The 13,632-nt window shown below is 50.3% G+C and overlaps 1 protein-coding gene across 1 annotated transcript in view; it reads right to left on the reverse strand.

The window, feature by feature from the left end:
- EXOSC7 (exosome component 7) overlaps window positions 1-13,632 on the reverse strand; it is a 36,657-nt gene continuing 23,025 nt past the window's right edge. Inside the window, exons 5-8 of the mRNA XM_040628940.1 lie at window positions 9,889-9,959; window positions 4,367-4,490; window positions 3,166-3,321; window positions 1-245 (exon numbers count right to left, since the gene is read on the reverse strand). Coding sequence (XP_040484874.1) covers window positions 141-245; window positions 3,166-3,321; window positions 4,367-4,490; window positions 9,889-9,959 — 456 coding nt within the window. The 3' untranslated portion in view covers window positions 1-140. The remainder of the gene's footprint in view (window positions 246-3,165; window positions 3,322-4,366; window positions 4,491-9,888; window positions 9,960-13,632) is intronic.

Consider the following 13,632-nt stretch of genomic DNA (forward strand, 5'->3'; position numbering starts at 1 on the left):
CAGGTTAGAAAATATACTTTAATTTTACATGTACAAATGTTGCCTCAAATTTATAACAGATAAGAAAAATATATACAAACAGCGGCTTAAAAGGAAAAGCAAAAAAACCCAAACACCCCGCATTTGCGCTGATGTGTAAATCACCCGAGGAAGCCGACTTTCGGTCTCTTGGGCCCCAGGCTTTCCTCCTTGTGCAGGACGCTCTGCAGGGAGGCGTGCAGCACCTTGCCCACTCGCTTGCCGGTCTGCAGGACAGAAGCAAGCACACACCCGCCTGTGAGGCGCGCACACCCGGACCGGGGACGCCTCCCTCCGCCTGCTAGCCGTTCCGAAGGGTACACATTCCATCTGCTTACGGGGCTTTTACTTAGTGCACCAAACCAAGTGGAAAACAAACCCGCAACCACCACGACAGAGCAGTTACACCCTGGAAAAATCTCCACCCTAAAAACAAAAACAAAGAAAAAAAAAAAATACCCTCGCCAACCCCCAGGCGGCCAGCAGGAAGCAGCAAAGGCAGCCTCAGCCATTAGCTCACGCTTAGCACTCCCGCTGCCATTACAACAAGCAGCAAAATTGTCAACCAAATCTGCTCCCGGCGACTGCCAAGTCCCACAGCGCTGTGGTGGGAATGCAGGGGGAGGCCACAGGGAATGGAGAGTCTGGCTAATGAAGGAACAGATGGTTCCGGGGACACGTCTGAACAAGCACTTTCTCGTTCACCTGCCACCAAATCTCGACACAGAGCTGTTCGGATGGGCCCGAGTTGAGCCCTGGGTAGGGTCTCGGGCGTTGCTGCCATGCAGAGATGCTAAGGGCAGGCAACGTTGGAACAAGACACGTCAAGAGGTCAGACAACCCACCGAGTTCCTAATTAGCCCCTACGCAGGAGCCACAAAAAAACACTCACATACAAAAATCTTTCTTTATGAAACTGTTACCATGTCTGAGCTCACGAAGCATTTTAAGACTCTGAGGAACCAACCACAAGTCCCCACCTCATCGAGTCTTCCGTGTTTCCACAGCACTGTTAATTCCACTGTGCCGCATGCGGTTCCCCTCTCAGCAACGTCAGGGAGAAAGACACCCCGGCCTTGACCCCCGCCCCAATCCTCCCAGTTCCAGGGACCTTCTCCTCTCTCTCCTCACTGTGACACAGGATGAGACTCCGAGCATTACTGGAAACTTACACGGAAAGATCTCAGTCTAAAAGTGGGAAGTGGCCAACTAAAGAAAAACTGTCAGTCGATCAGACAGGGGTACTGACTGTCCATACAGATGAAGGCGGGGAGCGAGGGTAAGAGGGGGTGAGACAGGCGGGACACCGGCACTCGGGAGGTCGGAATGCGAACGGCAGAGGTCGGCGGTGGCGGCCTGCACAGCCACCCCCGACGTTTTACGTGTCACAGCAGGCACTTCTGGATGGCTGCATCCCTGGGTGAGACCAGAGCAGTGAGACGAGACCACGGGGCCATGGTACCCCTGAGCAGGGTCTACAGACCGCATTCGCCGCGCCCCAGAGGAGGATGGAGCCTGGCTCACCAGACGGAGCTCTGGCAGCCCCAGCAGACCCGGTGTATAAGGTTTAAAATAGCTCAGTGTGGCTGCAGGGGCGGGGGGACAGCTCTGGAAGCGCACGGTCTGGGTTTGAATCCTAGCGCCAGCATTTATGAGCTGGGAACCCCGTAGGCAAGTGACTTTATCTGCTACAGGTCTCAATTTCCACGTCTGTAAAATGAAGGATGACAACAGTAGTTGCCTCACACGACGGCTGAGGACTAAATGACATAATACATTTAAAGCCCTAAAAAACAGGGTGCTGGACACACAGTGCACAATACATTCTCACTATTACTTACAACTTCCGTTGTACATACTGGAATTCTCGTAAAATTCTCCAGGGGGTGGGGAAAGAGTTCCTTCTAAAACAAGCCAGTTGTCTAGAGAGGCCTCTGGTAGAAGTTATCAAGTACTTTAAGTGTTTTTGTTTTTTTAAAAAAACTAGCCAGTTAACCAACCGGCCACGAAGAATACCCGCTGCCACACAGGGCTAGACAGCTGAGCTCAGGGCACCGAGGAGAACGCATCTACTGAGCACTCGGGCTAGGCCCCCACGGTGCCGTGTGCTTCACCTCCACACCCTCACTGGCTTCTCACGACACACGCAGCGACAGGCGCCACCGCTGCTGTCACCCTCCCTCTGGGATGCGCGAGCTGTGGCCCAGAGCCAGGACTTACAGGGAGGACAGTGTGTCTTCGTGTCTGAGTTCACGACACCATATACACTGCCCAGCTTTGCTTTCAAGTAAGACGATAAAAGAGAAAATGGACATTAAATGCTTAGTGTCTTCAGTGAAAAGTCACTGTTTCTAGGAATAAAGGAAGAGCATGTGTGGCAACCTTGCCCGTGATTAAGCGTGACCTCTGCGTGTGCCTTTTACCTAAAGCAAAACACCTGGGTCCGGCTAACGCTGTTCCTGGCAATTCAGTCAGTCAGTCGGTTTGTGTCAGAGTCCTCCAAGACTTCTGGAAAGACGAGGTGGACACGGGGGAAGGTGAGTCTGGGAAGACACAGGGGGTCCCTGCCACGGGAGGCTTTCAGGCCCGTAAGGGACACACACACACATCGACCAATCAGCACCGAGCTGGAAAGCGCCTCCTGGGTGGGGCTGCTGGACAGCCTGAGACCGTTGGAAGGGTTTCCCAGTTGTCTCCATCTGAATACTTCTAGACTCATGAAGAAATGGGGAGATGGCCATCCTTCAGCCCCCTGCCTCCACCTTTACTTACTCTCTTCAAAGGACAGGAAGCGGTCAGGCAGGAACCCAGTTCCCTCATCAGCTCTCAAAAGCCTGGGATTTGGGAGTTACAAGTGACTCCACGTTATCAGTCCAACACTTCCATCCAGAGACATGGAAATGTGGGATCAGAGAGGGAGAAGATGAGGGACAATGACCGACAGGTTCCTTACCTCCCAATCCAGAGCCCCCATCACCTCCACCCTTGGCTAGGTCAGGAGACAAGCAGCTCACACCAGCTATTCTCCAAGTTCTATGTCTGGGGTCAAGGGTGCAAAGGGAGAATTCCCATGGTGGGACCGAGGGGCAAGAGGCAGCACGCGTTCCCCGTCAGGTGTCTGCACCTGCCTCAGAGCCAGAGCCTCACCTCCATCATCTCGAAGATGCTCTCCGGGTCCAGGCTGCCCTTCCCCACTTTCCTCATGCACGTCACGACCCCCGTGCTGGTCACAGACACCAGCAAGCTGGCCAAGGAGCAGGCTTCCTCCTGAAGAGTAGCGTCCACGACATGCCGGTAGCCGATCTGCCAAGTCAGTGGGGTACACGCGTGAGTAACACGCATCCCAGACCCCAGCCTCGAGCGCCTTGTGGAGGGAGTATCTACACCAGTGAAGGACCCGCACTGCCCACGCAAGATCTTCTAGATTCTGCTCCCGTGGAAAACATGCTCAACAATTCCACCACAGGCCACCGTGGAAGCAGAATTACAAAAGCACGAGAAGGAAATATGGGGTGGGGAGTGGGGTGAGAGCCATAATTCAGAGACCAGCCAAGTCAGGGGCCACCAAGAGTCCCCAGCAGAGGGGCGCAGGAGACACTGACACATGAAGCCACGTGGATGTTTCACTGATGACAAAGATGAATCGAGAGGGTGCCAGCTAAGAGCCATGCTCAAGAATGAGTCAAGAGCGGGTGGCTTCGCTCAGTCCCAACGCTTCACCACACCCCAGCTTCATGAAGTGGTTTCAGGGGAATTAAACCTGACCTACTCGGTCCTATTTCTCTATGAATCCTGTGTGGAATCGAGGACAGGCTCAGTCAATCCAGGCCTCGGTGGGCAGCCTTGGGCAGGGCCAGGTACGCAGCAGCCCCGGCCGGAGGTTAGGTTCCCGGGGCCTCTGTGCGCACGTAAAAACCACACTTGACATAACAGATCCCCAGGCCCTGCTCCAATCCCTCGTTTCGTAGATGTGGACACTGGGGCCCACAGAGGGAACAGTGTTCACCTCTAACCTCCCTCGACCCCGTGGAACTGAGGGAGTTAAGGGAAATGTGCGCACAGGGTGTTTGAGTGCAATGCCTGGTACGAGGAGCTTAACAAACTCAGGCTACTATTACTATGAACCCACTTGTGTATTCCTGGGACTCCATATCTTCCAGTTGAAAAAAAAAAAAAAAAGAGCTGCTCATATAGTGGTTTCTAATATAACCAAATTATTGGATTTGGATTAAAGCTACTTGTACATGGTTTGTGAAACTATAACTTCTCAACCTATTAAGTAACCTAAATGGGTTGGGGTTGAGGGAGACCCACAGGGAATTCAAAAACCATCAGTACAACCACATACCTTGCACAGGGTGACAATGCAGGGGACATTCTCCACACTTAGCCGGATGCAGTCATAAGGGTCATCTGAGAGCTCGATGTCCTTGGACCCTTCTTCATCCTCTAGAACACGAACTCTTGGTATCCTAGAAGCAGAAGCACAATTCAAATTCCCACTTGCTGGGACGAAGAAAGAGAACTTCTTTCTCTTGAGATGGAGGAGAGGAGTCAGAATTCCTGCAGCTCACAAGATAAAGTCACACTCCACCTGTACTTCATCACCCTCATCCCTATCTTCTCTGTCAAAAGTGCACAGGCAACCCTGCAGAGCAGTGAAGAAAGGAGGTCTTTTTAAAAATGATGCTTGGTCAATCAGATATGCACATGGGGAAAAAAAAAAAAAGAATCTTGATCTCTACCTCACACCATATGCAAAAATCCATACCAAATGGACTACAGAGATAGACGGGAAAGACAAAACAATAAAGCTTTTATTTTTTTAATAAAGATTTTATTTATTTGTTTGAGAGAGAGAGCATGAGCAGAGTGAGGGGCAGAGGGAGAAGCAGACTTCCCGCTGAGCAGGGAGCCCAACGCAGGGCTCAATCCAGGGATTCTGCGATCATGACCTGAGCCAAAGGCAGACGCTTAACCGACTGAGCCACCCAGGCGCCCAACAATAAAGCTTTTAGAAGAAAAACTAAGGGGCTCCTGGGTGGCTCAGCTGGTTAAGCATCTGCCTTTGGCTCAGGTCATGATCCCAAATTCCTGGGATTAAGCCGTGCATCGGGCTCCCAGCTCAGTGGAGAGTCTGCTTGTCCCTCTCCCACTGCCCTCCCTGCTTCCTGTGTGTATTCTCTCTCAAACAAATACACAAAATCTTTAAAAAATAAAAGAAGAAAAACTAAAAACATCTTCATGACTTGGGCGTAAACAAAGATTTCTTGAACGGACCACAAAAAGGACTTGCCATAAAGGGAGAAAAAACAATAGATTCAAATGTGTTGAGGATTATGAAGAATTATAAAATCTACTGCACAGATTTTTACATGGTGTCATTGTGAACAAGGCAAAGAATCTTACCTAAAAGTGAATCCCTTCAAGCTCAAATCACACAGGGGATGAGGGACTTGTTAGGGAATGCAGTGAGTTATTACATGAGATTCTTTTTGGTCTTTATCTTGTTACTTTCATGCAGAAATTCATTTGTTAATCAGAACTTTTCTTTGACATTTGAAGCCTTTGTATCCAAGATATTCTGATTCTGGAAAATTATGTGTGTCTATGGAATATACTATAATAAAACAGTACCATATATTTGGATAATCCTCTCGAGTTTATTGGGATACATTCACGTTTATTATTTCATTGAAAAAAAAAAAAAAGCAATGAAATAGAGTCGGACATTTTAATCGGCTGTTACTCGGTTATGTTCCCCAAGACAGAAATAAGACAAATGAAACGATGGTCTATGTTGTACTCATTTCCCCATCCTTCGAGTCTTAATGCACTATCTGACACAAGGAGGGACTCATTTATTGAATGAGATTTAATTACTTGTTCAAGGTCACAGCACTAACGACTGTTGGAACAAAGACGGGGATGCAGGCCCTCTGGCCCCCCCAGCAGTGTGGGCTTCGCACCACTGCTAGCGTGACAGCACCTGCCTATACGAGGGCAGAGAAACTAGAAAACTAGAGAAGAATGTACGTGTGTTTGTATTTTCTCCGAAACCCACCAACCTTTCCACTTTCCACGTGTTGGCAGGTAAACAGGTGACAAAGATAAAGCATGGGAAGCCAAAGGAGGCAAGTGCTGAGAAGTCCCGCCCATGACTATTGTCAAGGTGTCCATCTGTTCCATATTTAGATACACATTTGTCAAAATTAACATATCTAGACCCACGCAAGTGAAGAACATGTTCTGAAACGTATCAGAAAGTGCGGCTGAAGGACGGGAAAGCCCGAGGGTGAAGAGAACATTAAGAGCTAACATTTCTTTATTCTGGAAAGAGCTGCTTAAGCTAGTAGAGAAGCTCGCAAAGGGGGAAGGTCTTCAGCGTGGTCTAAAGGGGTAAGCCTGACTTGTGTAATTTCACTGGTCAGGGTCTCAGGACACAAGCTCCACTTGATGTTTTTCACCTTGATTAAATGGATATTAGAAATGAAATGATCTCCCCACGTCAGGCTGACGTTCTGTACTTTCAGAAGAGCATAATCACCCCTAGGCAGAAGAGAACATTTTCTCAATGGCCCTCTGAACAATGTTTCAAAATTAAAAAAAAAAAAAAAAATCAACTTCTGTTTGTCAAAAGACATCATTTAGAAGTTAAAAAGATGGGACACCTGGATGGCTCAGTCGGTTAAGCCTCTACCTTCGGCTCAGGTCATGATCCTGGGGTCCTGGGATCGAGCCCCACATCGGACTCCTTGCTCAGTGGGGAGTCTGCTTCTTCCTCTCCCTGTGACCCTCCCCCTGCTCACGTTCTCACTCGCTGTGTCTCTCTCAAATGAATAAATTAAAAAAATCTTAAAAAAAAAAAGAAGTTAAAAAGATATTCCAGAATGGAGAAAATATTTGCAAATACGTATGTTGTGTGTGTATACATACGAGCTGACATGTCACGTAAAGAATTCCTACTGCAGCTAAAAAAAAAAAAAAAAAAAAAAAAAAAGAATTCCTACCAAATATAAAAGACTGACAACCTAATAGAAAAATAGGCAAAAGACCTGAACAAAGACTTCATAAAAGAGGGTATTCAAGTAGCCAACGAACACACAAAAAGGTATTCACCTTAAATATTCATCAAGGAAATGCAAATTAAAAGTACAGTATGATACCAAGACACACGCCAGGATGGCAGATAGTAAAAAGACAACAACGACGACGACGAATTGGCAAAGATGCGAAGCAACCCAGAACGCTTACACAGTGCTGGTGGGAGTATCACCTAGTAAAAGCTCTTTAGAAAACTGTTTTGCAGTATCGACTAAAACCAAACACAGCCGTGCCTTATGATCCAAAATTCTCACCCGTACCCAACAGAAGTGGGTAAATATGTGTAAGAAAAAGACAAAAATGTTCGTGTTTGGAGTGGCCCCCACCTGGAAACCACCCCGATGCTCATCAACAGAATGGGTAAGTAAACGGTGACGCAGTCACACAAGGGGCCACCACGCAGCAGAAAGCAAGCGATGACTGCGGGCCACAATACAGATGTCTCGAAACATAATGCTCAGTGAATGAAGCAGACACAAAAGAGAACACACTGTGGGATTTCATTTGTATCAAGTACAAAACCGGTCTACTGTTGCAGGACAATGGCTATCCTCAGTGGCTGTCGTGATAGCACGGGGGTGGAGGGTGAGAGGGCTTCTGGGGGCGGCGGGCAACATTCTGTTTCTCAAGCGGGGTGCTGGGAAACACATTTGACCATCCCCATCTGGGGTGGAGGAGCCAGGAAGGAAGAGGTGGTCCATTCAGCCGCGTAACGGAAACAGCGCTGGTGCTTTGCCCTGTTCCTCTAACAAAAGCCCTCTATGATCCCATCCCGGCTGGCTGTCCCTACACAAGGGCCACAGCCACAGCAGATGAGCTGCAGCTGGGGAATGTCTGATGGAACCAAGGGGTCCTGCTGGGTGTGCCCTGGCTCAAAGTGTCCATGTCGGGGCACCCAGGGTGTAAGTATTAAGTAACGCCCTATTTGTGCAAGTCAGGTAACCGGTTTGAATTTTGATTGGTATGTTAAAAAATAAGCGTGCGCAAACACACACACACACACGCGTGCACACGCGTGCAAACACACATATACACACACACATTTCTTTCCAACACTCTGGCCACAGCCTGGTTCAGCTGCAGGGCTAGAGAATGGCCTCTCTCCTTCTAAAGGACATGGGCTCTAGAAAAGGTCTTTCCACGTACCAGCTGATGCCTCACACAGTCCACATTCCCTGCTACCTGTAGGGCTGGTCCCTGTGGGATGAGACCTATGGCTTTGCCCACGACAGGCACCCTCCCCATCTGAGCAGCTGGGTTTCACCGTCCTGATGTCCAATTTGCCCAACACTTCCCCCACAGCCAAACAGCCTCGTCTGGTTCTACTCTCTCTTTTTGCCCTGGTGCCCATGGAAACCAGCTGGCAGATGGGTAGTTATTTCTGAAGCTCAAGGTACAACAGATGGCAACTTCCTTTCTTCTCCAATAGAGCCCCAGCACCAGCTGCTACAATGGCATTGGTCCTCGGGCCCCACCACGGCCACCAGTGCCAGGCCCACCTCTTGACTGATCTCAGCCAGGAGTCTAGTGGCATAGCTCAGGCTGGGGCGCTCTACCGCTTTCGTTCACAGCAAATATTCTATCCTGCAACGTCTGATTGAAATTTATGTAACTTTTTGTTTTCTTCTGAATTACACAGGTAGTCTAAATTCAACACAGAAAACCTCTAAAACACAGAAAAATGTTGCCTATTAGAGGAGCACTGGAAAATAATCACAATGCCCATTTTGGGATATACATATCTGTCCATCTGTCTGTCTGTCTATCTATCTATCTATCTATCTATCTATCTTCAGACATAATCACAATATAAGAGTTACCAAAAGTAAAATACAACAAAACAAACGAGATGAGAGGACTGTGTTTAGTGCCTGGTTTCAAAGCCCTAAACAGGCTGATGTGCACACAGTGACCCCCGTGTTGGGACACTCAGGTTGCTCCCAATGTCTCACCGTTACAAAGAGGCTGTGATAAACATTCTAGAATAATACCCTTGCTCATTTTTCCAGTTAATTCCTTAGCCTATATCCCTAGAAGTCTCTAACCCTCATGTTCTACACCCCAGGAGCCCCCATTCCTTTAACGCAAGCGCTCATGGCCTCAACATCCCCACCCACGCGTTTCTTTTCAAACGCTGCAAACTCTCCTGCAAGAACCGGGTCCACGGAAGGAAGGGGAGAAGGCTGTGTGATCAGTCAGAGGAAATGCCGGCCTCAAGAGGGCTTAGGGCCATGTCCCTTGCTACACAGCTGGCTGGGAAGCTGAACCACGGTGGCAGAACCATTTCCTGCTCTTGAACCCAAGCGCAGGCTGCCGCCCTGCTGTTAGAACATTCCTGTGTCCAATCAAGGAATGTGTGAACACCTACTATGTGCCGGGCATTGCTCGCGGTGCTGGATGTAGAGCAGAGTACACGCAGGCCAAACCCATGCTCCCAAGCAGCTTTATCCAGTCTTTGGACAGATGACCGTGTTTGCTTTCCACTCTTTTTGCTTCTCTGTGGTTTTCTAGTAGTTTTCTATATGGGATGGGGTCACTTAACGAAAATAACAATATAAAGAACAAATCCAGAAACATATACTGATGCATATACTGAGTTTTACCTTGTGAAATCTGGAGCTTACCATGAAGTGCCACCATGTTTAATGCTAAAGCCCCTTATCACCTTCTCCTGTCAGCTTTGGTAGAAATGTCCCGCGTGTCCATCACAAGTGTCTGCTCAGGCTCTGCGCACGTGCCCCTGGGGCTGTTTCCAGGAAGACTCACCTTGTGTTGAAGAGAGCAGCCTTCACGGCGATGCAGATGGTGTCGAACAAATTCCCACCACATTCCAGCAGCTAAGGGAGGCAGGGAGCGAAGCAGGGAGGAAAAGCGAATGTCATTTCTTGCTCTAAGTATCACCCCAGTTAGAGGACACTGGTTTCCACTAAATGCCGACTGCTTACAAGAGAAAGAGAAGAATGTGCGGCGCTCTCCTGGCTGACGCTGGATGCGTTCACCCTCACTGCAAGAGGCACCTTGGCGGCTGTCTGGCCTGGGCCCCGAGGGTGAGGTCACCACTGGCCCTGGCTGTGGGGCCACCACTCAGGCCCGGCTCGTGGTGGGTCTCCTCTAACTGCCCTCCGGCCTGTCAGATCTGCACTCCAGAAGGAAACGATCACCTTTATTTTGTCCCAAGGGCTGCCGAGCGTGACTCTCCTCTATGCTGACAGAAACCCAGCCTCCAAACAGGTAAATCGTGGTGGCCACGGATGCTGCGGCCGCCACCAGGCTCACGGTTAGCAGCGTGGTGACCTCCTGTATGTAATTACCAACGTACAGCTGCTGCTCGGACGTGGAACAAACACTCCACGCTGCACATCGAGGGCCATAAAATCTAAGCTCTTGCCCCAGAGCAAAAGCACTGACCGCGCTTATGTGCGCTCACTCAGCCGGGAAGGCCAGAGCGCAGCATTACGTGGAAGGCCGTGCATCCTCCTGTCCTCATTTCAGTGATGCCTTGGCCTGAGGCTATGGAATAAAGCCAAGCTGGCGGCCCCAAGAAAGAAGGGGAGGCAGTCACATGTAGAAGGAAAAGTAATGTCCTTCCCTGTGCTTTTGTGCAGTCTGCCCCCCTTTCACCTGAACTGTGCGCTCCTGAGGGCTGGACCCTGTCGCGTCCGTCCTGTCCCATCCTGGCTCACGGAGCCCAGCCAAAGCGCTACCGTGAAGAAACAGCCTGGTGATTACTTACAGAAGGCAGGCAGGCCCTGAGCCTGGGCCTTCCAACGCTGACTCCGGATCGACAATTATACCTGGCAGGTTTCCTTCACACGCAGCATTTGTGCCGGGTGCTCTTTGGGCTTGAACCTCAAGCGCAGATGCCGGGCTCCCCACGGCACCGGAGGATTACTGCTTACTAGAACACCCCCCGCCCCGGCCCGTGTCACCACGCGCCTTTGTAACTGCAGCTCACTGGCCTAGCAGAGGACTAGCTGTTCTCTGCGTGGTTCAGACACAGACTGCCACACAGCAAAGAGCTCCAGCCGGACTCCTGAGTCAGACTGTCTGCTAGGACTCCTGTCCTCACCAGTCAGCTGGGGGCTACTTCATGGAGGGGACAAATCCCAACCGTCTCACGGAGCTGTTGCATGGCTGCATGAGTCCCTATCTGTGAAGCCCTCAGAAGCGTGTCTAGCGCACAGTAAGCGTGAGCTAAGTGCTTCTCAAGCACACTGGTCCGCGCCTTCGTTTCCCCGCTGCCGTCCTCAGACCGTGGGAGGACGTGTGCTGCACGTTCTCCAGCTGCATGGCTGACAGCTGAGGTTTCTAAGCCTGCTGTGCATCAGAACCACCTGGGGAGCTTATGCAACGTGCAGGGTGACACGCTGGCGTGTGCATTTCGCCCCAGACTCGAGGCAGTCCTGATGGTGAGCCAGGGCCGAAGCCCGCCCTCTCCCACTCTGCTATCCCACAGTGTCTGCCTCAGGCAGAGAAGGTGCTAGTGAAATGCTGCATCTGCTGTAGCGGCTGTGGAGCGTTCCCACTGGAAGGGACCCTGGAGAGCACGTCACCCACCCTCCCTTGGCAGCTGGGGACACAGAAGCCCTTCTGCTCGTGACACGGTGGCCTGCCACAAACTTCGATTTTCAACATTCTGGCTTATCAGCAAGAGAGGAAATCAAGAGGGCAGAATGCTAAACCTGAGCTGCCCAGGGGCCCCCCAAAGGGCAGGTACCAGCCTGCCCTCCTTCCTGGGGTGCAAAGGATGAGCCCACAACAGGCCTCAGGTCTGCCTGCTCAGGCTCTTCACGCTGTCCCACACGATGGGGTAACCCAGGTCGGGCAGTGTGGGTCTGACACTCACCCCTGCCACTTGCTGGCCATGTGTCCTCTGAGCTTCAGGTTCCCCCCCAGTAAAGCAAAGCCCTGCTTCTCTATAGGATGACTGCAAGGATTAAACGAGATCACATCCGTACCATTCCCGGCACATAACAGGGGCTCAAAGACCCTAGCTTCCTCTCTTGCTGCCAGGCAGGCGTAGCCTAGTAAGAATCTTTCCGCTAAACACAGCGGTACGTCCAGAAGGCACGGGACAGTAGATGCCACACGGACACCCAAGCAGCCTGAGCGGGTGTGTGAAGAGGCCCAGACAAGCCGGGAGAGAAAAGGAGGTACGGGACATCTAGCATTACAGAAAGCCGGGGCTGTGGTCCTGGAGCAGGACATGGGTGTCTGCCGTCTCCAGGGAGAAAATCCCTCCTATAAGAGAGGTGCGGAAGGAGCAGAACTAGAAAAAAGGATACACATGGTCACAAACACACCTTTCCTGTCAGGTGCACAGATTCTAGAATGTTCTTTTAGGGGAACAGCACAACTTATTCTGCTGGCCTTCTGGGGATAAGGGGTTCCTTTTCATAAGGCAAACCTCCAAAACATACTGCTAGGAAGCACAAGGAGAAAACATGTCTCCCCAGAAAACACCTGCTCTCCCTGGACTTCCCCCCACCATCCTCTCAGACCCCCAGGCTCCGCGCCTCCTGGTGCCACACACAGCCAGCTGCCAGGTGCTGTGGTCACTCCCCCACTCTCTCTGTCCTCCCCATGCCCAGTGCTACAGACCAGGGGCCAGTCCCTCATCACGACTCCCGGGCACATCACAAGACAGCTTTGTGACCCATCTCCCCACCAAAGGTCGCCTGCACACTGTCAGTGTGACAAAATCCTAACAGGTATCCCACTTGGAGTAAAAACCATGCCATTAAAGAAGCATGAAAAGCAAAGAAGGGTGACATTTCCAGGAAGTTACATTTCTACTCTCATAAGATAACCCAACTGAGGTAAAAATAACACTGGAAATAGGGGGGGTCATCTGACTGGAAGAGTAAACGCACCGACAGTAAAAGCATGAAGACAGGGAAAGTTGCCCACTGAGTATTTGTTTGAAAGATGGGCTCTGCTTAAGGACTATCCAGAGCAGTTGGTAAAAAGAAACTGAGATTCACTCATTTTTTCAATTCCAGTGACAAGACTGGATTTCCACCATCTTGCTTCAAACACAGATTCAACGTACTCACTATAGTTTTAGATGTAAGACAAAAACTTACTCCCCAAACAAAAGCCGACCCCCTACCTTGCATGCACCAAGCACGTCCCCATCAAGGCCGAAAGCAAACACTGGCTTTCACCGAAGTGGAACCTCTCCACAGACACGATTTATGTGAATGACAAAAATGGATCTGCCTCATTAATATTATAAGTTTCAAAAACTGCTTTTCTAATTCATTAAAAACTTTTTAAAAAAGATTTTATTTATTCATTTGGGAGAGAGACAGAGAGGGAGAGAGAGCATGAGCAGGTGGAGGCAGAAGGAGAAGCAGACTCCCCGCTGAGCAGGGGGCCCGACATGGGACTCAATCCCAGGACCCCGGGATCACGACCTGAGCCAAAGGCAGACGCTCAACCGACTGAGCCACCCAGGCGGCCCTCACTAAAAACTTTTCTGAGGATGACAACATTTTAAAAGCTCAT

This window comes from Ursus maritimus, unplaced genomic scaffold (genome assembly GCF_017311325.1).
Source record: "Ursus maritimus isolate PB19 unplaced genomic scaffold, ASM1731132v1 scaffold_14, whole genome shotgun sequence".
NCBI lineage: Eukaryota > Metazoa > Chordata > Mammalia > Carnivora > Ursidae > Ursus > Ursus maritimus.